Source organism: Saccopteryx leptura, chromosome 13 (assembly GCF_036850995.1).
Source record: "Saccopteryx leptura isolate mSacLep1 chromosome 13, mSacLep1_pri_phased_curated, whole genome shotgun sequence".
Classification (NCBI taxonomy): Eukaryota; Metazoa; Chordata; class Mammalia; order Chiroptera; family Emballonuridae; genus Saccopteryx; species Saccopteryx leptura.
In genome coordinates, this window is record NC_089515.1 from 22,325,090 (window position 1) to 22,351,937 (window position 26,848).

At 42.0% G+C, this 26,848-nt stretch overlaps 1 protein-coding gene across 1 annotated transcript in view; it reads right to left on the minus strand.

Moving 5' to 3' along the window:
- The window catches only part of SORCS3 (sortilin related VPS10 domain containing receptor 3), a 631,295-nt gene that overhangs the window by 200,127 nt on the left and 404,320 nt on the right, over positions 1 to 26,848 (minus strand). The window contains exon 5 of the mRNA XM_066355178.1: positions 18,282 to 18,355. Coding sequence (XP_066211275.1) covers positions 18,282 to 18,355 — 74 coding nt within the window. The remainder of the gene's footprint in view (positions 1 to 18,281; positions 18,356 to 26,848) is intronic.

A 26,848-nucleotide genomic window follows, 5' to 3' on the forward strand; every position in this document is an offset into this window, starting at 1 on the left:
GAGACCCCGAGGTTGCCAGATTGAGCACAGGCTCATCTGGTTTGAGCAGAGCTCACCAGCTTGAGCCCAAGGTCGTTGGCTTGAGCAAGGGGTTACTCGGTCTGCTGAAGGCCCACACATATGAGAAAGCAATCAATGAACAACTAAAATGTCCCAACGAAAAACTAATAATTGATACTTCTCATCTCTCTCCATTCCTGTCTGTCTCTATCTGTCCCTCTCTCTGACTCTCTCTCTCTGTCTCTGTAAAAAAAACAACCACAACAAAAAACTTAAAAAAAAAAAAAGAATCAGCATTTTTAACAATTCACTGCAGGTTCTCCCTTGACCATCATCTGAGAAACAAAATTTTCCCCTACAGAGGGGTGAGCAGGGCTTCCCCACCTGCCACAAAGCCCATGATGGGGATCAACATCCAGGCTGCAAGAGGACTACAGAATCTTGGGGTGAAAGCATTGAACCAAACTTCTAAGACCTCTTAGCAAGCCCGTTGAATTCAGCAGATAACTCCCCAGAGAGGCAGCGGCATTCTCAGGCCTGACCCCTGTTCTAATGGCAGAAGCAGAATTAGCAGCCAGAGCCCTGACTCTTCCACAGTCTGTGTTTCCACCACACAAGGTCACAAATGTGTTTTCTTTTTCCCTAAGAAAAAGAAATCACTATATTTTACCAGTGGATTGGGTAAAAATGTGTAATCTATGTGTTTTTGTTTTGTTTTTATATTTTTTTCCTTTTTATATTCAGCACTATAATTTTTGTTTTGTTTTGTTTTGTTTTTTGGGGTTTTTTGTATTTTTTTTCTGAAACTGAAAACGGGGAGAGACAGTCAGACTCCCGCATGCGCCCGACCGGCACGCCCACCAGGAGCAAAACTCTGCCCACCAGGGGGCATTGCTCTACCGCGACCAGAGCCACTCCAGCGCCTGGGGCAGAGGCCAAGGAGCCATCCACAGCGCCCGGGCCATCTTTGCTCCAATGGAGCCTCGGCTGCGGGAGGGGAAGAGAGAGACAGAGAGGAAGGAGGCGGGGCGGGGGGGGGGGGTGGAGAAGCAAATGGGCGCTTCTCCTATGTGCCCTGGCCGGGAATTGAACCTGAGTTCCCCGTACGCCAGGCCGATGCTCTACCGCTGAGCCAACCGGCCAGGGCACTCAGCACTATGATTTTTTAAAATTACATTTGACATTCAATATAATTTTATCTTAGTTTCAGATGGGTCACAGATTTTCTCTACCTAATTTATTGAATTCCTCTCAGCTCTGGAAAAATCCTAACAAATCTCCCATTAAAAATATAGGAAAGAATGAAAGAAAAGAAAGGACAAGAGAAGCCATGATTCCCCAGTTATGCAGTTCATGTTCCAAATCTCCAATTCTACAAAAGTAATAAAAGTCATGAAACCCAAGCAGCTCACTGTCACTTCTTTTAATGACATTTGCTAAACAGGGGGACAATAATGCTGAGCACGATCTTGGACCTCTCATTCCGGCTGCGTTTGAACAAGAGCACAACTCCCCCCATTTTAAACCCCCAGTGCTTTTGGCCTGGCCCCTCGACAATTATTGCATACTCTGGTGCCTTGTATAGATCTGCCTGGTTCCAGGGTTTGACCTTTTCAAAACTCCAGTCTGCTCAAATTCATCCAAACTGCTGAATGGGCAGAGCAGAAATCCCCCAGGGGCTCACGCTCTCTCTCTTTCTGCCTCCATGGAGACCAGTTCTTCCCAAATTACTTGACAGCTCCTCCTCCACATGGTTAGGGAAAAGGTTGAAGAATGACGGTGACATGACTGGCCAGTGGAGGTGAGAAGGGGCGGGGCATGCCACTAATCCATCATCCAGGCTGCCTTTCCAAAGAGCAGATTCGAGTGAGATGACTACGAGGGGAGAATGAGTTCTGATTTGGGAGGACTGAAGGAGAAACTCCATGGATTCTTGAATCAGAATTTTGTCCCTTGATCAGTGGTAACAAATGCCAGTTGCTAGATTCAAATAGACACAAAGGATGTATGTAGGAAGAACACTGCTATCTTTGAAAGGCAATATGCTGACAGCTGAAAAACCCTAATTTCCTAAAAAAATAAATCCTGCGGTAGGCACTCTTCTGTGGAAAAAAAGAAAAAGCTAGGGTGTGACTAACTGATGCTCAGTACCAGTTGCCACTAAGTGAATAAAACGGTCCATTTCTTGCGCCCCAATCACTATAGTCTTACATCCTCTTTCATACCTGGCTTCGTGGGTTAGCATTTAATTGCCAAAATCATGTCCATGTGAATGTGAACATTTATCTCCTTAGCAAAATAAGGTAAGCCCATGAACAGAGAATCACCAGGTAGTATCCTCACTAACACAATAGGCCCAGGGAGTTTGGCAAAGATTTTAACCATTCAAGCACTATCTACACCAGGGGTCCCCAAACTTTTTACACAGGGGGCCAGCTCACTGTCCCTCAGACCATTGGAGGGCTGCTACATACAGTGTTCCTCTCACTGACCACCAATGAAAGAGGTGCCCCTTCTGGAAATGCGGTGGGGGGGGGGCGGATAAATGGCCCACGGGCTGTAGTTTGGGGATGTCTGATCTACACTATGGAGTTGGACATGTCAGGGTGGTATAACCACTGAGGAAAGATAACCTGAAGACTCTAATACCAGTATGCAATTTGTGTAAACTGGGAAAAAAAAAAAAAGAACAGTCTAGATAAATGATTTCATAAACACTTTTGTTTTTTTCTTCAATGGTCTTCTATCTTCAAAAGTGATATTCTGCAAAAGCCTAATATATAAAATGAATGAAGAAGCTTAGTAGTTTTGGTTGAAACAAAAACAGGGGACCAAGGATCTGTTCAATAAGTACCCCCCAGGCTTCTCTATGTATCCGGTGGTCCCGGGGGCCATTTATCAGAACCACCTCAGAGCTTCCAGAACCACTTCTGGAGCAATCGCTAGACCAGATCATCTTTCAGCATCCTTTGTACGCTAACATTCTCATAATTCTTTAGTATAAATGAGAGTGGACTACTCTGCCACCCTCAAATTGATCTTTATGCACACTTATTATTTAGACTAGATGTAAATGAAATCAAAAACACATAAAATGGGGATATAATATAACTATAATTTTGTGAGAAATGACTGTCATGTGTACAAAAATCATAAAGGATCAAGAAAGAATAAAAGGTATTCTGTTAAAAATATTTAATTCATAGTTTAATAAAATTATTTAATGTTGTATCAATTAAAGTATAAACAAATATGTGTTATTTTTGAAACCATCTATGAAGTACGTACTTTTGAAACTCTAAAATTACATGATTTTTCGCCCTGGTCGTTGGCTCAGCAGTAGAGTGTCAGCCTGGCGTGCAGAAGTCCCGGGTTCGATTCCCGGCCAGGGCACACAGGAGAAGCGCCCATTTGCTTCTCCACCCCCCCCCCCCTCCTTCTTCTCTGTCTCTCTCTTCCCCTCCCGCAGCCAAGGCTCCATTGGAGAAAAGATGGCTCGGGCGCTGGGGATGGCTCCTTGGCCTCTGCCCCAGGCGCTAGAGTGGCTCTGGTCGCGGCAGAGCGACGCCCCGGAGGGGCAGAGCATCGCCCCCTGGTGGGCAGAGCGTCGCCCCTGGTGGGCGTGCCGGGTGGATCCCGGTCAGGCGCATGCGGGAGTCTGTCTGACTGTCTCTCCCCGTTTCCAGCTTCAGAAAAATACAAAAATAAATAAATAAATAAATAAAATAAAATTACATGATTTTTCATTGGAGAATGGATCTCCAGACGAGAATGCTTTAAGATTTGCATTTGAGCCCTGGCCATTTGGCTCAGTGGTAGAGTGTCGACCTGGCGTGCAGGAGTCCCGGGTTGGATTCCCGGCCAGGGCACACAGGAGAAGTGCCCATCTGCTTCTCCACCCCTCCCCCTCTCCTTCCTCTCTGTCTCTCTCTTCCCCTCCTGCAACCAGGGCTCCATTGGAGCAAAGTTGGCCCAGGCGCTGAGGATGGCTCCATGGCCTCTGCCTCAGGTGCTAGAATGGCTCTGGTTGCAACAGAGCAACACCCCAGATGAGCAGAGCATTTTCCCCTGGTGGGCATGCCGGGTAGATCCCAGTCGGGCGCATCCGGGAGTCTGTCTGACTGCCTTCCCGTTTCCAACTTCAGAAAATACAAAAAAAAAAAAATATATATATATATATATATATATATTTGCATCTGTCATGAGAAAAATCAGTGGCTTATCTATTGACAGAAAGTTGTGCAGAAGCGCACTTGAGCATCTCAGGGAAAGTGCCGAATGTCAATAAATCTTCATGAAACATGAATATCATGTCATTTCCTTGTGCAAAGATGAATGCCCTCCATTACCCAGAGAGACAAGTCTAAATCACTTCCCTAGTATTTGAGATCCCCCTTCACATTCTGAATCTAGTCTATGTCCCTCCTTTGATTTCCCACTGTCTCTCAATACAAATCCTATATTTCTAGCACAGTGGTTCTCAATGGCAGGGGAGTGGAAAGCTATTTTTTCCCTCACAGAACATGTGGCAATATCTGGAAACATTTTCACAACTAAAGGATGCTGTAGGCATTTACACAGCAGTGACCAGGGATCCAGCAAAATCTCGTACAACGCACAGGATAATTATCCAATCAAGAAAATGTCAAAAATGCTGAAGTTGAGGACCCTATTCTAGCAGATATATTAACTGCTCTTTAAACATATTATGACCTAGGCTTTGTTCCAATTATTCTCCCTTCCGAGGAAAACCTGTCTCCCTTTCTTACGAGCAGTTGAGTCCACTCTTCAAAACTCTCCAATTCTCCTCCGGGAAGGCTCTGACGGGAATACCAGGCTAGCCAGAGCCCTGGTCCTCTGAGCAATCATAACACTTCCTCTAATATTCTTTTGAAGTTTTCCAGTTCTGGCCACAGTTCCATGGTAATCTGCATGGATCTGTCTCAACGTTTGCATCACATCTGTTAAAGCATACGTGACCTGATACAACACAATATTTAGTTTAAGGTCTTAGGAATTTTATTAACAAGCCAGAAATACTTTACCTAAAAATAGTTTTAACAAATATAGCCCTAAGACAGATGCTGATAGCTGGAAAAACAGATCAGAAATACCAACACTGACTATTAGGTCATGGGATTTGATTGTGAGGGAAAAAATATATATATAAAATAGTTGACATACTAAACCTTGTTCTGTTTCAAAGAGATGCTAAGTGCTATTTGTCACCAAATTAAGAATGATCATCTTGTCCAATTATATTACAAGTTGTTTTGTTATTAATGTTATATTTATAAAGTACTTACTATGTGCCAGGCTGAGAAGACTGACAGTTGGCCAGGAGTTAATGGCAGGGAATAGCAGTTGGTGTCCTTCCTGACTGGTGGGCATCAGGCACAGAGATTAAAACAATCGCCCAAGGTCACACAGCTGCTTAGAGGAGAGCTCTCCTCCTATTTATTTTTTTTATTTTTTAAAATATTTTTATTTTATTTATTTATTTTTAGAGAGGAGAGAGAGAGAGACAGAGAGAGAGAGGAGAGAGAGACACACAGAGAGAGAAGGGGGGAGGAGCTGGAAGCATCAACTCCCATATGTGCCTTGACTAGGCAAGCCCAGGGTTTCGAACCAGCGACCTCAGCATTTCCAGGTCGATGCTTTATCCACTGTGCCACCACAGGTCAGGCTCTCCTCCTATTTAGATCCCCAAAACACCCACTAGTCATATCACACTCTCTGAACACTTATGGTTTATTAGAAAAACATTTTATTTATAATGCAAATGATCTTAGGTACCAACTATGTATGTATGTAGGCAAGTTACAGAGATACCTCATGGTTACCCAGGTCAGTCATACCAGTCTGAAGAGAGATGCGGTGTGTGAAATATCTTTGCTTAAAATAGCACCAAAGGTAAAAATTCCTAGAAATAATATTAGCTGAATCTGTGTAGGGCTGATATGAAGAAAACTATACAGCATCACTGAGGAATACACAGAAATGGAATGAAAAGAATAGCAAACCATATGATCAAAATCTGGATATTGAAAACTGGATATTGAAAAAGATTGTGTTCTCTCCAAGTGTATTTATAGCTTTGCTGTACTTCTAATCAATAGTTACTTTCTGGGGTGGGGGAACCCGGGAGTTTTTGAACATGGCAAAATGACCCCAAATTTATTTGGATGTATGACAAGCCAAGGAGATATATATATCTTTTTTTTTTTTTTTTTGTATTTTTCTGAAGCTGGAAACAGGGAGAGACAGTCAGACACACTCCCGCATGCACCCGACCCGGATCCACCCGGCACGCCCACCAGGGGCGACGCTTTGCCCACCAGGGGGCGATGCTCTGCCCCTCCGGGACATCACTCTGTCACGACCAGAGCCACTCCAGCGCCTGGGGCATAGGCCAAGGAGCCATCCCCAGCGCCTGGGCCATCTTTGCTCCAATGGAGCCTCGCTGCAGGAGGGGAAGAGAGAGACAGAGAGGAAGGAGAGGGGGAGGGGTGGAGAAGCAGATGGGCGCTTCTCCTGTGTGCCCTGGCCGGGAATTGAACCCGGGACTTCTGCACGCCAGGCCGACACTCTACCACTGAGCCAACTGGCCAGGGCCAAGCCAAGGATATTTTGAAAAAAGAAGATGGTTGTTTATTTTTGTTTTATTTCATTATGGTTTTCAGAAGAGGAGATTTGCCCAGTTTGACACTATGTCGTATTATAAACAATAATTAAACACAGTGAGGTCCAGCTCAGGGCAAAGAGGACCAACCAATCCAGTGGAATAAAAGCTGACAAATACCACTAACCTCAAGAGTACCTAACTTATGACCAGTTTCCCCAACAGGAAACTATCAGATGAAACAGTCAGAAATATGGGCATAGAATTAAGTGAGGACATGTTCATTGAATTACATTTCACTAGGAATAGTAAATAGAAATCCCATAAACTCTAAAAATATTCATCAGTGTGGATAAAAATCATCAAACTAATTAAATGATAATATAGTCACAGGATGAAATAATAGTGTGAGTTTTCTGAAGTGTAATGTAGGAGAAAGCTCAGTATTTTTATGTCTGATATATTATTTAATATAAATGTAATATATATACTATATTATATATTTAATAAAGCAGCATTAGAAATCAGGAAACTTCGGATAATATTTACATGATCATAGGTTGAGGGCACTATCTGAACACAAAGTAATAGAAGACATTTTAATGAGAAGAGAAAAGTAAAAAGATTTTATCATTTTTTTTTAAACTAAAAAGTATGTTAAAAATTATAAGGCAATTAAAACCCAAACAAACTTGGGATAATATTGAAACAAAATTAGAGACCATATAAAGAACTCATAATAAAAAAAGAAGTAAAAACCTAAAAGAAATACATTGGCTAATAAATATATGAAAACATGTCTAAAGTCACCAATCTGATAAGAAATGCAAATTAAAACAAGGGAGATCCATTTTTGCATATGAAATTACATTACTTTTTAAATTAAATTTTTATGAGGTACAGTGAAATGGTATTTTACTAGTTGAAGTGGAAACTGGTAGAAACTTTCTGGAGAACAATTTGGAATGACCATATATGTATATTTATATTTATTTATAGAATGTTGTAGTAGTCTATCCTTAAAAATGATAATAATCAAACCTTGAACTAATAATTACTTCAACCTTTTCCAAACAACATTCCAATGCCTTCTCTAATAGTAAAAGTTTAGAAGCAAGTTCAATGTTAAATGAAAAAAGAGGGATTCAATTATTATATATCTACCATTTAGAATACAACGTCAGTAATGCAAGTTGTAAATTATGTTTAGGAAGTATAAAGAATGGTATAAAATTGTTCAAGTTTATCTTTTAAAAACAAAAATTTTATTAACAGCATGATCTGGAGTGTTGATAAAAACTTAAATTTGTTTACAATTATAATTATACTAGATTATAATGGGGGAAGTATAGAAAGAAGTAGTTGATTTTTTTAAGTGGTATTTTCTGGGCAGTGAAATTATAGATAATTATTTTCTTTGTATTTTTCTGCATTTTCTTAAATGTCTAAAACAAGTTTGTATTGTGACTACAATCAGGAAAAAAGTAATTAAACTCTCTGTTCTATCAGTTTTAACATTAGTTTTGTCATTTTGGCATTGTCTTTCCATCTTTGCCCACCAGCCTTAGACACTGGTGCTACAGAACTCTTCTTGGAGGGAAGTTCTGTGAAAGTTTACATTTCCTCTCAAGCTCTTTCCTGATTTCTACCCTGCTATAGACTGATTGTGCCCTAACCCCCAATTCTCATATTAAAACCCATACCCCTAATATGTTGGTATCTAGAGATAGGACCAATGGAAGGCAATGAGGTGTAGATGAGGTCGAGGGTGAGACCCTCAGGATGGATTCACGTCTTTATAAGAAGGGACACCATAGTTTTCCTGCTCTCTCTTCTTTTCCACCACTTAAGGTCACAGCAAGAAGGTGGCCATCCACAAGCCAGAAAGGGTTTTTTTCCAGAAACCAACCATACTGGCCCCTAATCTCAGACTTCCAGCTTCCAAAACAGCGAGAAAATAAATTTCCACTATTTTTGTTATGGCAGCCTGAACAAATTAACACGTACCCCCAACCCAAGCTGGAGTAGAATACTCTTAGATTTCTTCATGGAGAGAAAGGGTGAATCATTTGTCCTGCAACCCTATGTCCAACCTGCATTTTAGACAGCCTCCCAGCCCTCACCTGGGTGTTTTTCCTTGAGCTACTCAGCTCAACTCCTTCTTTTTCTTCTCCCCCTCGGCCTCTCCCTGACCCTCTAATTCTCATAGCCCCTATAGTATAGCTCATTACACTTACTTTCTATTTATGGCTGGTTTTCTCGTTAAATAACTAAATGGAGTCAATTTTTTTTTATTCATTTTAGAGAGGAGAGAGAGAGGGAGAGAAAGAGAGAGAGAGAGACAGGGGGGAGGAGCTGGAAGCATCAACTCCCATATGTGCCTTGACCAGGCAAGCCCAGGGTTTCGAACTGGCAACCTCAGCATTTCCAGGTCGACGCTTTATCCACTGCGCCACCATAGGTCAGGCTAGTATAGCTCATTACTACCAGTGCATTCACTCTTCCCACTTCTTCCTTTAAGGAACAATCTGAGTTTCACAAAGATGACAGTAGGCAAGCCATGCTACTCCCCATGGGAGCTCTCCAGATCCTGCCCTCCAGGGATATTAACCAGCTGAAATCGCACCCACTATGAGAACAGTTAAATCTGCCATTCTCTGAAAGTTTATTAACAATGAGATTTCACTGTTTCTGAGCTGAATGAATAACTCTCATGTTCTCCACATAATAATTCAGGTGGAAAAAGCATTTGAAAGGCATGTGTCTCTAATTTTGGAGACAATGGACAAAAAGCAAGGCAAAGAGAGTAGAATGGTGTTTCCATTTCCATCCTGGAATTTGTGTTCCACGGATTAGGTGAGTGGATTTTTGAATTTGTTTAACATACACCAATGTTTTCAGATTTCCCAAGGCAGGGGTCAAATACGACCTCCTCTTTTCATAATAAAGAAGTCATTAGGGATATAGCTCCTATGTCTCCTTGTTTTCCTCCTCTCTTATAACAGACATGAGCCAAGCATAATTATCACATGAGTCCAGTACACCTTGACTTCATTCAAGGAGAAGGTGAGCACTCTGACTTCCTCAGTGTGCTGGCAGATGACCATGTGTAAATTCCGGGCCTTGCATTTTACTCTTAGCATTAAGAGATAACTCTTCCAACACCGAGAGGCAACCAGACGTACAGCATGTGCAGCCCCTACCAGCCAAGTAGGAACCATTTTCTGGTTGCAAGCTGAGCTTTCACATCTCCCCCTCTTGACCTTGCATGTATTATTTTGAATGTAATGTATTTTTAAATTGCTCTGTTGTTTTAAAAATGTAAGGGAAAGCTGAATTAAATATTATGTGTGGCATTCCCTGGTTTGCAAAGGGCCTCTAAATCTGATCCCTTAGATCAGGTCGATGCCTAAATTCTATTACTTGAGATTGCAAATGACTGCGTTTGCAAAATTGTAGATGCACATTTAGAGGCGGCTTCAAAATCTCAGCCCATAACATTAACTCTGTTTGAAAAGGCCTTGATTTTCCAGGAAGCAATCTCAAGCCATTCTGCCTATTCCTTAACTCTATCTCTGTCGTGGATAATGCATTAACAGCCTAAGGATGACTCGGCATGTGTTTCTCCAGGACCCTTAGTTTAAGGTCTAAATGAGTTCCTAGCTGAATAGATGTAGCTCGTTTCTGCAGCAAAACATAGAATGTATTCAAGAGCAGGTGAAATCTATAGAGTTTCAGCTGAGGTAAAGGTGCAAGATAGTTCACCCCAGCAACTTTATTTTAAGGTAATTGTTCCCGATTTTTAGCTCCTGCATCTCTTCCCTGTGTCCTCTACATCCATAGCTGCTACCAGGCTGAGATGGGTAACTCCAGGACCCATACATCTGAGGTTTTTACAACTTAAAGGAAATTAGCACCTCTTTAAATGGGTATGTGCATTCTGGGCTCATGTGTGTTTACACACAATAACTACACAGACACACACACATATTCAGAATCAGCAATATTCTCTGAAAATGCGATTCTGCCATTAAAGTGTAGGATAGAAATACAAAAGAACAGAACAGAATAGAATAGAATAAGGTCAGATAACCTCATGATATTAAATGAGCATTAGTCAGACTGAGGTCTATTACTCAACCATAAAACCCCAGAGAATCTGAGCGTCAGGATGTCAAGAAAATCAGGTTATCATGGTATTTTCCTACTGTACAGGTAGACACAAACAGGAAAGCTCAGCATCTCTGGGCTGGTATCAGTATCAGTATAGGAAAAATGGAAGAAGTGGTCTAAGGCAGAAGTAGTTACCTTACGTTCAAAAATAAATAAGCAAAAAATAATGCTCAGGAAGAAGTATATTGGTTATCTATTTCTGTGCAACAAATTACCATCAAACTAAGCAGCTAAAAACAAAAACAAATTTATTATCTCACTGTTTTTATGGGTTTGGAATCTAGGGATGACTCAGTTGGGTGCCTCTACCTCCAAGTCTCTCACAAGACTTCAATCAATGTGTTTGCCAGGGCTGCAGTCTCATCTGAAGGCCTGATTGGAGAAGGCTCTACATCCAAACTCATTCACATGACTGTCAGCAGGATTCAGTTGTTCATCAGTGGAACTAAGCTTTGGACTGAGATCCTTAGTTTCTCATTTACTATTGGCTGGAGACCTCTCTCAGTTCCTTGCTACGTGGACCTCTCCACAGGGCAGCTCAAAACATGATAGTTTACTTTGACTCACCCAAGAAAGACAGCACACTTAAAATGAAACCCATCATCTGAAGTGACATCTCATCACCTGAACCCCATGCTATTCACTAGAAGCAAGTCACTAAATTCAGCCCAATTTTAAAGGAAGGGGACTATACCATGGCATGGCCTCCAGAAGATAGAGATCATTAGGGGCCATGTTGGAGGTGACCCACCACAAGGAGGAAGTAAGTATTCACTATAGACTGATCCTGTTATATGTTATATGGGGGAATATATAATAGCATAAATTGGTTAACATTTTTTTTTTTAATTTTTTTTTTTTTGTATTTTTCTGAAGCTGGAAACGGGGAGAGACAGACAGACTCCTGCATGCGCCCGACCGGGATCCACCTGGCACGCCCACCAGGGGCGATGCTCTGCCCACCAGGGGGCGATGCTCTGCCCCTCCGGGGCGTCGCTCTGCCGTGACCAGAGCCACTCTAGCACCTGGGGCAGAGGCCAAGGAGCCATCCCCAGCGCCCGGGCCATCTTTGTTCCAATGGAGCCCTGGCTGCGGGAGGGGAAGAGAGAGACAGAGAGGAAGGAGGGGGGGGTGGAGAAGCAAATGGGCGCTTCTCCTGTGTGCCCTGGCCGGGAATCGAACCCGGGTCCCCCGCATGCCAGGCCAATGCTCTACCGCTGAGCCAACCGGCCAGGGCCTGGTTAACATTTTTAATGATAGGCATGAAAGTACTCAAAATATGTATACTTTAATATAATTATTCTCCTTCTAGTGGTGATGATACCAGAAGTATTAAATCCTAACAATTACCAATCGCCCCTCCTCCATGTTCTAAGGGATATACACCTAAGGGATATTTCAGTGATTTGCTGAGGATGGAGGCGTAAGTATTAGACAGATAGGTAAAGAGAGAGGGTAGATTATTCTGTACAAGAAAAGCTGTGATACTTCAGGAGGAGAGTGTGGATATAGAAGAGCTCTGGAATAAATGCCTCTGTGACCAAGAGCCCTTGGAAAGAAAAGTAAAAGGTGAGAAATAACTACTGTGATGGTCAGAGCTTTGGAGAGACAGAGATGGACAATGGAGTTTTAGGAAGACTTGCTGTATGTTGTGTGAGGCAATGCTTCTTGGGAACCCCCTTCAAGAAAATGTTCAGTTAAAAGCCACATTGCTCTGAAAAGCTTTCAGTGTTGAATTTGGGTCATACCATCTAAATGCGACACTCCACAGAGATTGGGAAAGCACAGTCGAGCTTTTATTTGGGCTACCTAGGACACTGGTCCAAAGAAACAAACCACGGTATTAAAGAAATACACATAAAATATCAATGAGACTGATATGTATGATAATAAAAATATAAAAATTGTCTATGTCCAATAAAAATAAAACACAATAGTAGTAAGTATGTATCTTTACATAATGAAGTGTTGCATAGGCAACTAAAAATGATAGTAATAAACATTTTATTATAACAAAAATTGTTACAATAGAACATTAAGAGCAGAAAAGGAAGACTATCCAAGTTCATATGTAATATGTTCAGGCTACACATAAAAGAGCATATGCATGCACAGAGAGCCTGGTTTCAACAAGGACAATGAACAACTGGAAAGGAAAGATTGCGATAAGAGGACTTGGAGTCTGTTCTCTACTTCCATATCATCTCTTTTTTCTTTAAAAGACTTTTCCCTAGGACCTCCTATCTACACATACCAGGAGGGACACACTGCTTTTCCATTCTTCCAAACCTTCCTCATAGCTTTTCTGAAAAAGCAGAAGAGAAGCTGAGTTGCCAGCACAACCATCCTAGAAATTGACACTCAGTAAGCTGACCTTAAGCAAGTACAGTAGCGACAGTCCCTGTGCACCGGCCCATCCTCACCCTGCAACCAGGCCCATTACAGCCCAAGAGCAGTCCTCAGAGACCCTGTTCCTGTCCCTGGCCCCACTGGAGTAGGCTGATCTTGAAATCCTACTACATCTGTTGACTTCTTCAAGTGTTTCTTATTCTTAAGATCAGCCCATGTTGCAATCCAAATACCACAGTGAACTCATTGGAAGAGATGTCAGAAGAAGGTGGACACCTGGGGAGAGTGAGGGGCCACAGAGGCAAAGCTGCAAACCATACATGTTCACATTGGCTGTGCAGAGAAAACAAACTTCCCACTGCTGAATGGCAGGCCTGTTAATTCTCTCCCAGAGGAAGAGTAGAAAAGCCATTCAGTTGCAGCTCAGTAGAATATTTAGAAAAAAAAAACAATAGCCAGTGCTTTTTCCCATGATAGTGCAGCCCAAGCAGACTAGAAAGGTATCATGTTAGAACAGTTATTTCACTGCTGTGCTAGCCCTACAAAATGTATTTGCTGAAGCAGTGGGGAGACCTATGGGAGATGGAAGACAAGCCTGATGATCTGCTTGTTAATAAGGTATCAGATGAGTGAAAGGGTCACCCATAGAGAAAGAAGTTCCAGCCCTGGCCAGACAGTTCAGTTGGTTGGAACATGGAGCATTGTCCCAATACACCAAGGCTGTGGGTTCAATCCCTTGTTCAGGACACATATAGGGATCTAGCAATAAGCGCATGAATGGGTAAAACAATGACCCAAAGTTCACTCTATTTGTCTACATACCACACAACAGAAGCCTTTTTTAATGCCATCTTTCATTTCTGGGTTTTTTTTTTTCCTTTCTCTCTCTCTCTCTCTCTCTCTCTTTCCCCTGCATGTACACTGACTGGGATCTACCCGGCATGCTCACTAGGGTGCAATGTTCTGCCCATCTGGGGCCTTTGCTCCTTTGCAACTGGAGCCATTTTTCAGTACCTGAGGTGGAGACCATGTAGCCTTCCTCAGAGCCTAAGGCCAACTCGCTCAGGCCAATCAAGCCATGGCTGTGGGAGGGGAGGAAAGGGAAGCAGAGTGGAAAAGCATATGGCCACTTCTTCTGTGTGCCCTGACTGAAGACAGAACCCAGGACCTCCACACCTCAGGCCAATGCTCTACCACTGAGCCAACCAGCCAGGGCCCATCTTTCAACTCAAAGTCTTGTTTTTGGCATGACTACTTCTGTTTCCCCTTCAGTCTACTTCACTCTATACCATCTCTCCCAAAGAAGTAGTTTTAAAACTTTTTGTTGTCAACTGTTTTTTTTTTCTAATTTTACTACTTTATAAGAATTATGACTCAAACTGTAGAGGAATATAAAGTGTGGTTGAGGTCTGGACTCCTGGAAGTAAATTAGGCCCATTCGATTGTTATCGGATATCCATGGGCATACAGTTTCACCTGTATGTGATTCAAATTTGCATCCCAGAAGAATGATAAATCTCTCATGTGTTGCAGCCTTTAGAACTGCTAACAAACACCGTACTTAAAGACATATAGCTTACAAATTATACATTGGAAATAGAGAAACACAATTGCCAACTGTCCTATTGACCATATCTGTTCAATTTTTGAAATCTGCAAGAAGAGCCTTGTTCCCATTACACAGATGAGGAGACCACAGCTTAAAGAGATCCTGTCTCAGCCAGAGCTGTACTCTACATCCAGCGGAATGCACATTTTCTCTTTCCTCCAGGGGGTGCCACATGGATATTTCCCCTCTTGACCCATAATGGCCATGTCTCTTCAACATAAGGGTTTAGAGTTTTTTTTTTTTGTTTTTTTTTTTTTTCTGAAACTGGAAACAGGGAGAGACAGTCTGACAGACTCCCGCATGCGCCCGACCGGGATCCACCCAGCACGCCCACCAGGGGCGACGCTCTGCCCACCAGGGGGCGATGCTCTGCCCATCCTGGGCGTCGCCATGTTGCGACCAGAGCCACTCTAGCGCCTGAGGCAGAGGCCACAGAGCCATCCCCAGCGCCCGAGCCATTTTTGCTCCAATGGAGCCTTGGCTGCGGGAGGGGAAGAGAGAGACAGAGAGGAAAGCGCGGCGGAGGGGTGGAGAAGCAAGTGGGCGCTTCTCCTGTGTGCCCTGGCCGGGAATCGAACCCGGGTCCTCCGCACGCTAGGCCGACGCTCTACCACTGAGCCAACCGGCCAGGGCAAGGGTTTAGAGTTTTCAGCAGCTTTGCATTCTGTCAGTGGGAAACACATCTATGTAAAAGTCACCCTTTCTCTGCAAGTCCTATGACACCTAAAAGAGTAATTGTGGCAATTATATGTCAGACACAAAGAAGGGATCATTACAAAAATGGACGTTTCAGCTACCGCAGGGCTAGCCAGCATGACACTAACTTTCTGATTTCCCCAGGGGGCATATTTGAAGGAAGCGGAGACTGGAGGTGAGATGAAACACAATGACCAGGACCTGGAGATTTATTCTTCCTGCTGCACAAAGGCAGGGGGTGGGAGCAGCAGCAGAAACAGTCTCTTCTTGCTCTTGGAAGAAAATGTGGCCCCTGCCTGACCTATGGTGGCGCTGTGGATAAAGCGTCGACCTGGAACACTGAGGTCGCCAGTTCAAAACCCTGGGCTTGCCTGGTCAAGGCACATTGGGAGCTGATGCTTCCTGCTCCTCCCCCCTCTACCCTCTCTCTCTTTCTCTCTCTCTCTCTCTCCTCTCTCTATAAAATCAATCAATAAATAAAATTTTAAAAAAAAGAAAATGTGGCCCCTTATCCATTTATTTTAATTTCCTTCAGAAACAATGACAAGACTTAGCCACTCCATTGGAGTTTTCCTCTCCCTCACAAGGGCTTCCTAGTTTGCAGTTAGCCTTATCACCTCGAGCGTTTGTTCGAGGGACTTCTAGGCGACAGCACTGTGACACTGAGAAACCGGCCCGTTTCACTGAGCAAAAGGCTGCATGTCTGCAGCTGGAACATCAGAGAAATAAGCATCTCCTACATCCGCCTCTGTCTATTGAAAATCTTAAAAGTTCCAAGTGCAGACTAAATCATAATTGTAATGATAGTTACAGACCAAATAAGAGTTGGTCTGGAAAGGGCAAATTAACTGGGGATAGTCCAGGTGTTGGATTAAGAGCAATACTCCACCTCCTTTTTTTCTCCCAGTACTCTGAACTGTGTGCATAAAACACAGCTGGTTTAACAGTGTGCTTCAGAAGTCACCATTTTTAATGCTGGACATAGTTTTGTGGGTACAGATGGTTCCCAGTGAAGCCATTCCTCCCAAAGACACTGATGCAGATGTGTATATGTACAAGGTACTCATCACCACTACCTCCCTGCCACACTCACACCACACCCACCCCTATCTTGTGTAAAGCATAAATGGCCATATTGTGACTTTTAAAGAGAGTTAAACTAAGATATTAAAAAAAAAGACATGGGATAGATATTACTTTCAAACATTGTTAATATTGATTTTGTTTTATATTAAGCATAGTGCATGCTTACTAATCTCTATTCCTTTGACTTTCATCTCAACTGAAATAAAAGCAAGATACAAGGAAGAAGTATTTCATATTAGAGCAAGGAAGAGTAAAAGGTAAATTATACCAAACCAGATTTACCTTGTGACAACCAAGGTGCAATAGTATGGATGTAGAAAGGAACACCGATTAGTAAAAGCACTTTCTGACTAGGCAGGAGAGCTAGTTCTCCATTTGGACCATGCGTTCACTCCTATAAAAGCTATTTTCAAAATATGCTCCACAGAAGTTTTTCTGAAAAATTTACCAGGTGTGACATGAGGAAAATATTTGGGAGTGAAATAAGTATTGAAATCAGTAACTTAAAGTTCAGTAGCCTTCTTCACTTAAGGCTTCCCAGAGTTCAATACCCTAACATGAATCCTGAATCTTCAGGGGGGCAGAATTGGATAATCAGTGGTTAAAATTATTTGACCAAAGAGCGTCGTCCTGGCGTGCAGGAGTCCTGGGTTCGATTCCCGGCCAGGGCACACAGGAGAAGCGCCCATCTGCTTCTCCACCCCTCCCTCTCTCCTTCCTCTCTCTCTCTCTCTCTCTCTCTCTCTTCCCTTCCCACAGCCAAGGCTCCATTGGAGCAAAGTTGGCCCTGGCACTGAGGATAGCTCCATGGCCTCTACCTCAGGCGCTAGAATGGCTCTGGTTGCAACAGAGCACCGCCCCAGATGGGCAGAGCATCGCCCCCTGGTGGGCATGCTGGGTGGATCCCGGTCGGGTGCATGCGGGAGTCTGTCTGACTGCCTCCCCGTTTCCAACTTCAGAAAAATACAAAAAAAAAAATTAGTCCTGACCAGGCAGTGGCACAGTGGGTAGAGCATCAGACTGGGATGCGGAAGATCCAGGTTCGAGACCCTGAGGTTGCCAGTTTGAGCGTGGGCTCATCTGGCTTGAGCAAAAAGCTCGCCAGCTTGGATCCAAGGTCGCTGGCTCACGCAAGGGGTTATTCGGTCTGCTGAAGGCCCGCGGTCAAGGCACATATGAGAAAGCAATCAATGAACAACTAAGGTGTCGCAATGCGCAATGAAAAACTAATGATTGATGCTTCTCATCTCTCCATTCCTGTCTGTCTGTCCCTGTCTATCCGTCACTCTGACTCTCTCTCTGTCTCTGTAAAAAAAAAAAAAAAAAAATTAAAAATAAAAAAAAATTATTTGACCAAAGAAAAGCAGTTTTTGGACTAGTGTTTTTCAGAGTACATTTTAGAAAATACTGCCTTTTAGAATAGGTACATAATTTTTTTTTTCAAAAAGAGGGGAGATTAGTACATAGCTAAAAAGCACCTGCCCGTGACCTTCTCATTGAGGTCTCTAGCCCAGTACTTTGCAAACTTGACAATTTGATGTCTACATTAATTGCCAGGGAATATGTTACATGCTGGCTCCTGATCAGTAAGTGTTGCCTGAGGTTTTGCATTTCTCACAAGTTCCAGGTGATGCGGATGTTGCTGGTGCATGAACCACACTTTGAGTAGCAAAGGGCCAGAACACGTGTGCCTTCAAGTGATGGGGGTATCCAGGAAAAGGGGGTGAGGCTGCAGACGGGGCTTACCAGTAAAACCTGTTGGGGGTGATGCGTTCATGCATGAGTTGCCAGCGTCTCCCAAAGTCCATGGAGCTGTAGAGCTGCAAAACAACGAAGTGAGGACAGTGTAAGCATCAAGGGGCACTTGCAACACGAACACATGCCTCTTCCCCTGAAGACGAACATTCCCACACACCAGAGTGCTTAACACACCCAAGCTGGCATCTGTTTTATCCAGATAAAGCATACAAATATGAACAGTGTTATGCTTATCATCATGCCTTCTAGCCCAAGTAAATGCTTAGTATATATCCAATTGACTGACGTTTGTGAGCTAAGTATAAATCCATTTCAGAAGCCATCCATCACTCTCTGCTTTAGAGGGTAAAATCTGTAGTAGAATTATATCTTCGTTTTCCCTCAAAGTCCATGAAGTCTTCAGCTACATCTAAAATAATTCAGCAAGATTTCTTTCAAAAGTATATATTGGACAACTCCTACACGTTAGGCACTCTGGTAAATATGAAGGTAAGGAAGAGGTGGAGGCTGTGCTCAGAGGGAAAATGCGACATTTATGTAAAAATGCTCATTAGCTGGAATCTGAGCCAATGTCACATGCAAAATACCAGGCTCTCAGTTTCATTTCTTTGGCTCCTATACATAATCTGAATGAAATGAACTCCTCAGTGCCATTAACCACACCAGGCTCATTTATACTCCCTTGTCTTTGCAAGATGGCAAAGATAAGGCCACTCATGTGCTTAAGTAAAAATTCTCCATCTATTTAGGGTCAGCACAAGTGTGGCTTCCTTTACAAAGCCCGTTCTAACCACTTTCACCCACTCATCTTTCCTCCTTCTCATTCATCTTTTGTTTCCATGGTGCACTTATCACAGGCTGATATATGGTTATGCCTTTCAGATTTGTCAGCAGTTAGCTGTGTTTGTATTCCCTGAATACATATAGAGTGCTCACCAAATATCTGTTGCATAAATCAATAATTAAAACATGTAGGTAAGAATGAAAAGCAATTCAGAGAAGGAGGAAAATATTCTAGGAGAACCTCAGAACTTCGGGAAAACAGAAAAGAACCCTCTGCTTGGCTAATAGAGTCAGAGTTCACATTCACTTATATTACGGATGTAGAGTCTGCCCTCTTTGTAATGCATACGGGAAAGGCCAGCATTCCTATAGATACCAGTCAGGGGAGAGGGGTTTATTTTCAATTGAATGTCTTACAGTGCGATATCTGAATCAGATCATAAAAGTAATAATAATAATAATAATAATAATAATAGTTCAACTACATTGCTCTTTTACACATTGGAGAATTAAGAAAAGACACTGAACGAAAATTAAGGACAGTTATTACTCACTTAAACTTCTGCTCTCAAGCGTTTTTTGATCAACCCAGGCAGAGTTAACCACTCACTCCTCAGCGCCACTGCTATTTTTACTGTCTGCCTCTAGCAAGCTGTTCACACTATGCCATTTATGGTCGGCATGCCTCTCCTCCTACTAGACCGTGAGTCAGAGAGTAGCAGGGATCGTGCCTTATTCACCCTCATGTATCAGTGGTTACACAATGCCTGGCACCTTACAGGTGAACACACAGACAAACCTCTTTCCCAGTTAAGGAAACTCAATCTGAAGAAGTGAAATTTTGTTCAGAGGAACTAGGATTAAAGTCTTCTAATGCCTAGCTCACATCTCCTTCCATGGAATCATGATATCTAGGTTATAATGAAGATTTCACCATGTGTATGTTTCTCCCCCCAGTGTTTATAGGTAAATAAATTTTAAAAAGGCAAAAATAGGTGGCCCCTAAGTTTAAAGAAATGGGATCAGTTCGTGTATATTCCCGCAATGACGTCCCCAATAGCTACTCGCCTATAGGGATCTGTCCAGCACAACACATCCAGGTAACTTTGCTATCTGATAAATTCTGAGACCATAATCTCAGAGCCCAGATAGAAATAATTTTTAAATGACTTTCTGGAAATTTCAAAAAGGCTTTAAGGGGCTTAAAAAAGTTTTGACCCATTTCAATTTAATTCAGCAAATATTTATTGAACACTGGCACTATGAACTACATAAAAATGTCTCTTTTTGTCCAATAAATGACAGACATGTGTGTGTGAGATGTTGTTACATATACTGTCTTCTGATACTGAAATTAGCCAATAAGGCAGTTAATAAGATGTATTTGCATTCTTATTTTATAGCTTTAGATACTGACACTTGGGCTACAAAGAGACTGCAGCAACTATATGGAAAACCAGGATGTCGATCCTGACTTAGCCAATGGCAAGTCTATACTATACTATACCAACTCTGCACCAGCTCTCAACTCTCATCATATTTATCCAAACTGGGCTCTCATTCCACAAATAAGTACTACTATATGTGTCCAAATCTGACATGGGAAAAAGAGTCAACACTATTCCCCATTGTTCTTAAGTCTTTTTCTTTATTTACCAATTCAGTGACTAAAACAATAGCACTGTACCATTATATTACAGAGCACAGAACCACATACAATTCTTCAAGCAGCAAAAGGAGTAACCACTGACCATCAAAATGTAAATATAGGTACAACACAAAAAAAAAGAGTGTGGGGAACGGGGCAAAGGCTAAAGCTCTAGAAGTCAAGAAATGGGCAAGATAAACAGTTAGAAGTGGAACAATGAGGCTTCCTGGAGAACTGTATTATGCTGAGCTAGGCTTTGGGATATAGGTGGTATAGACAGGAGAGAAGGTAAATAGAGATGTTACTGGGTGGAGGAAGTAATAAGAACAATGGTGTCAATATGGCCAATGTCTTGAGCTTGGCTAGTGGGGAAGCTTTTCAGAGGAGGGAGGTTGGTGATGACTGTTACAGCCAAAAAGAATAGAAAATGTCTGACTCACTGTCCATTAATCTGTCTCTTTTTCCACTTATCCATCCATCCATCCATCCATCCATCCATCCATCCATCCATCCATCCATCCATCCACCGATCCATCCATCTGTTTGTGAATATTTATATATCTATTTGTATATAAAATTATATTGGAGTGGTTTGGGAGGAAAGTCAAGGTTTGTGAGGACCACACCATTCCACTGAGAAGTATATATCATAAATTTTACTGCAAAAACTGAGTTTTCCATGCAGAGTTTTAATAAATGAATCAGTCTCCTTCCCATGGCAGGTGTCTCAGGGTACAGATGGTCAGAATTAAGACACATGCTTCCCAATTAAATACCAAAGAGACTATAACCCAAAGATATCAGACTCTCTCTGAGTCCTGACTTCAAATCATAGCAAACAGAGCCCCAAATTCCTCCAAGTAAACCCCAGCATGATTGTGTCATCTTCTGTTGCTAACTAGAAACAGGCAAGGAATAAACCATGAGGGTCACACTGAGACTGCAGGAGTCTCAAATTTCCAGGAAAACGATCAGCCCTTCCATCATGGAGGATCCTGGTGGTGGCAGGATGCCACCCGCCACAGGTCCTGCTAGCGCTCAGCCTAGGGAGAGGCACGGACCCTTCATCTCATGCCGTTTCCACCACAAGAAGAACAGGAGATCAGCTGCCGATCTCCTCATCCACGCCCGCTCCACCTCCTGCCTCCTCTGCCTCTGGTTTTGCTTTTTCAGCTCTTCAGTTTGACTGATGGGAGAAAAATTAAATTAAATTCTCTGCCTAGAGGCTGATTCAGATGAACAGAAAGAGCAGGCTCCGATTCATTAAGGGCCTTGGCATAACTACTTTGTCTCTCAATCTACAGTAAGTTGCTGAGTCTGAAACAAATTTTATTCTACCAGGAGCTGGATCTTCACAGCCTCTCCATTTGTACATTCGTTCATCCATTTCTTCATTCACTCATTTATTCATTCATTCACTCACTGAAAGTATATCAGGCAACTACAATACTTTAAGCACTGAATTAAGTGCTGGGCTTACAAAGGTTAAAAATGCCACAAACAGTGGAAGACATAAATTCAGACAATCACACTGCCATCCAATATATTTCATAATACTTATACCATTTACCTCTGTAATGGTAAGAATGTGAAAAATGGGTACTTTCTTCCTTTGGTTATCTAGGGTTTTTAAATTCTTGTGAATATATTATATATTACTTTAATAATTAAAAAAATTAAAGCTCTGCCTGACCAGGCGGTGGTGCAGTGGTTAGAGCCTCAGACTGGGACACGGAGGACCCAGGTTTGAGACCCAGAGGTCACTGGCTTGAGTGTGGGCTCATCTGGTTTGAGCAAAGCTCACCAGCTTGAGCCCAAGGTCACTGGCTTGAGCAAGGGGTCACTCAGTCTATTGTAGCCCCCAGGTCAAGGCACATATGAGAATGCAATCAATGAACAATGTACTATGGAGCCACAACGAAGAATTGATGCTTCTCATCTCTCTTCCTTCCTGTCAGGCTGTTCCTATCTCTCTCTCTGTCTCTCTTTGTCTCTGTCACACACAAAAAAAATTAAAGCACATAGGCAACCATTCAATAGTAAGTGATATGATATGAAAATGATATGAAAATCTTCATAATATATATTTTAAAATAATATAACTATATAATTTATTTTACAATTTTATATAATATATAATATACTACAAAACATACACACATTTTCATTAACTGTATTTCAAGTACTATTGCAAAAAACCTGAAACATATTAGACGGAAGTATACAAAAATATTAGCAGTGGTTATCTCTAAATAGTGGGATTAAAGGGTAATTTTTAGACTTTTTAAAGCTTTTCATACTTTTCAGATTTCTTTACCATGGATATATATTTTAATTGTAACAAGTTTCTGCTTTTTAACTTACATTTTTATAATAATAACTTTCTAACTATAATATACAAATTATATTTCTCTCTACAACCAACTTTAGAGAGACAAAAATTAAAATTCCAATATTTTTCCAGGAAGGGACTGAAATAAGACAAGGCAACATGGGATTTCACCAAGATTATCGTGTATAAGAGCCCCCCCCCCCCACCCCTGCCTTGAATAGTGTGTCAGCTCACCTGGTATTTATACAATTCTGCATGGCTTCAAGTGCACTTTCCAAACAATAAATATCTTTAAAAACATGTCTTTTTTATACAATGTTACATATACCAAGCCATGTTGTCCTCCTTCCTGCACAAACCTCATTCCTGACCTCTTGCCAGAGAGCCATCCAGATCTCCTCAGTTCCCTCCTTCCCCTGCAAGTCACGGTCTCATATCTCTTAACAAGCACGTACTCAGTAGCAACAGGCACCGAGCCCTAAATGAATCATCAGAACAGCTGGAAAATATGAAAGGACACACTCTTTTCCTTATTGATTCAGTTATTAGTTCCCTAATTACATCTGCCTGCCAGGGATAAAGCGTCTGATAGCTGAAGAACTAACGAGGCAATTTAATCAATGTAATAATATTCCACAGGAAGAACAAATTGTATCTGAAAAAGCTTAAGTGCAAAGAATAATATGATTCTACTGGGAAGGTATAGGTTGACTTGTGTCTCCCTTAAAGAGATATGTTGAAATCCTAAGCCCCGTATCTCCGAATGTGATATTTGATAAAAAGGTCTTCACAGAGGTAATCAGGTTAAAATGATATCAGGGTGGGCCCTCATCTGAAATAACTGATACTCTCATAAAGAGAAAAAGTTTGGGCATGTAGACAGGCAAGCACAGAGAGAAGACCATGTGAAGGCACACAGAGTGAAAGCCATGTGAAGAGAGGACCGGAGTGAGGGACCCAGAAGCTAAAGGGAACCGAAGACTGATCACAGACCACCAAAAGCTAGGACTATGGAGAAAAAAATAAATGAACCTTCCCTACAGGAAACCTGTTCAGAGGAAACATGATCTTGCCAACACATTGATTTTGGACTTCTGGTCTCCCGACCTAGAGGATAATAAATTTCTATTGTTCTAAGTCACCCATCACCATAGGACACTAATACAGGCATCTTCCACCAACCACCAGAAGTAAAAATGACAGATCTTGCTCCGTTTCTCTGTTGTTTTATTGTCTCCACTCCTCGTCATTCAGATTTCAGTCCAGAGGTCTGGGTTAGGGCCAGGTTGTGGATTCGGTAGATAAAAGCCAAACTCCCATTTGCCAGTATTTCTCTGTCCTATGCATTTTCACCGCACCCCTAAGGGTATTTTTTTATGAATAAATGTGAATTTATAATAACCATATGGCGGCAACCAGACAATCAGGAAAGGCAAGAAAATAAATATGTATTTTTCTGGCAGTTTTGGGTGTTCAAGCTACATTCACATTCCCTAGAGCCACAGGAACTGATTTATATAAAAGCTCTCCCCTGTAGGCAAATTAAAACTTAATGCATAACTGACTGTCCTGATTTTTTTCTTCTTTCTTAAAACCTGTGGAATTTAGGTAGCGTTCTGCTGAATTGCAGTCCAGAGAATTTTATCTTTCAACTAAGAGGAAGCTGATTTCTGCTCAAAATAAGAAGGGCCCTGTACCTACTTCCCTGGTGGGCACAGAGCAGGGGGAAGAGACAGCTGGCTCTGTAGGGCTGCAGGGAGAATGCCCTGGGCAGTGGCAGTATTTGTGGTAGGCAGAGGAGGAACCAGGGTCACAAGCAGCAAAGACCTCTTTCCAACATGTGCCTCTGGTTCCTTCTACTCTCCGAAGAACTCCTCTCTTGATAACTGGTGGGGACAATTCCACCCAATGTCCCTCTAAGCTTGGGTACATAAGAGTTTCTGTCCTCAGCAGCCATTCCCCTTTGTCCTTAGAAGAGAAAAGGCATCTAAACCTAAATGTACTTAGACATAAGCATTCACCTAGCCATGCCATTCTTTTGTAGAAGTCGCCATTTTTCTTTCCTATTTGAAGATTTCTAGCCATAGAGGTTTCGTCTCTCTCAGATGGCTGACATCATTTAACAGATGAAGGATGACATCCTTCATTTAAACAAATATTGACCAAATGTCTATTAGGAACCAAGAACCATTCTATGGGTTTAGGATATATCAGGGAACCAACCACACAAAAAGTTTCTGTCCCCAGGAACTGTCCATTCTAATGGAGATCAAGACCTCAAATGACCTCAAGTTCATAGTGTGACTATGTGAGAGACATAGGAGAAAAATAGTACCATTATTTATATTCTTTAGATACAAGCTCATTTTGCTGGCACTTAAAACATTAAAATATATATATATATATTTGCTTACTGCAGAAGATGTTTCCCCTTTTTATGGAAACATTTGGCTAGCTTTTGTTTTCCTGCTCCTGACAGAGTTCAAAAAATGTTTCAGTTTCCTTTAGGATTTAAGAAAAACACGTGTAAGTGAGATAATTCTCAGCAGATGACACCTCAACAAAAGTCTGGGGAGAAACAGGGGATCCAGAGAGCTCACGCTCCATCTAAAAATGGGCTTAGTGCTCCTCACTGAGCAGGAGAGTTGATCCAATGCTGTCAGGTTTTATAATTTTCCAAAGGCTCCTGAAATTTTAATTTTTTTTATGGGAAGTCTCTATACTTTTCAACTTTGGCTAAATTTTAAATTTAAAATGGATAGTTCTGGCAGGTAGCACAGTGCAGAGCGCCAACTCAATCTTAGAGACACCAGTTAGATCAGGGGTCACCAAACTACGGCCCGCAGGCCGCATGTGGCCCCCAGAGGCCATTTATCCGGCTCCTGCCGCACTTCCGGAAGGGGCACCTCTTTCATTGGTGGTCAGTGAGAGGAGCACAGGATGCAGATGTGGCAGTGCCGCAAAGCGCAATGTTTCTCACGTACAGTACTACTTCCGGTGACACGGGACGCATGTGTCACAGCTCCGGAAGTGCATCATATCACTTGTTACGGCTAGCAGTGACAAATATGGAACCGGACATTGACCATCTCATTAGCCAAAAGCAGGCCCATAGTTCCCATTGAAATACTGGTCAGTTTGTTGATTTAAATCTACTTGTTCTTTATTTTAAATATTGTATTTGTTCCCGTTTTGTTTTTTTACTTTAAAATAAGATATGTGCAGTGTGCATGGGGATTTGTTCATAGTTGCTGTTTTTTTATAGTCTGGCCCTCCAATGGTCTGAGGGACAGTGAACTGGCCCCCTGTGTAAAAAGTTTGGGGACCCCTGAGTTAGATCCTGGGGTCATTGGCTCTATTCCAAGGGTGCTGGCTCTACATTGAGGTCACGGGTTCAAGCCCCAGTCAGGGCACATATGAGAAGCAATCAATGGGTGCTCCACTAAGTGGATCAATGAGTTTATGCTTCTTTCTCACTCTTTTTATCTCTCTCCCTTCTTATTTCTCAAATCAATAAGAAAAAAGAAAGAAAGAAAGAAAGAAAGAGAGAGAGAAAGAAAGAGAGAAAGAAAGAAAACATGCTATAGAGCAAATGTCTTGAACCAGATGACCAGATGCTACCTGAAGGCCACCAATTTGTGACCTGAATCTTAGTGTAGAATTACAACTGCCTGAAGAAAGGAGTGGGATTCTTTGACCTGGAAGTAGACTTGCCAGATACAGTGAATATAAATGCAGAATGTCTGTGAAATTTGAATTTCAGATAAAAAACAAAATTTTTTTTTTTTTTGT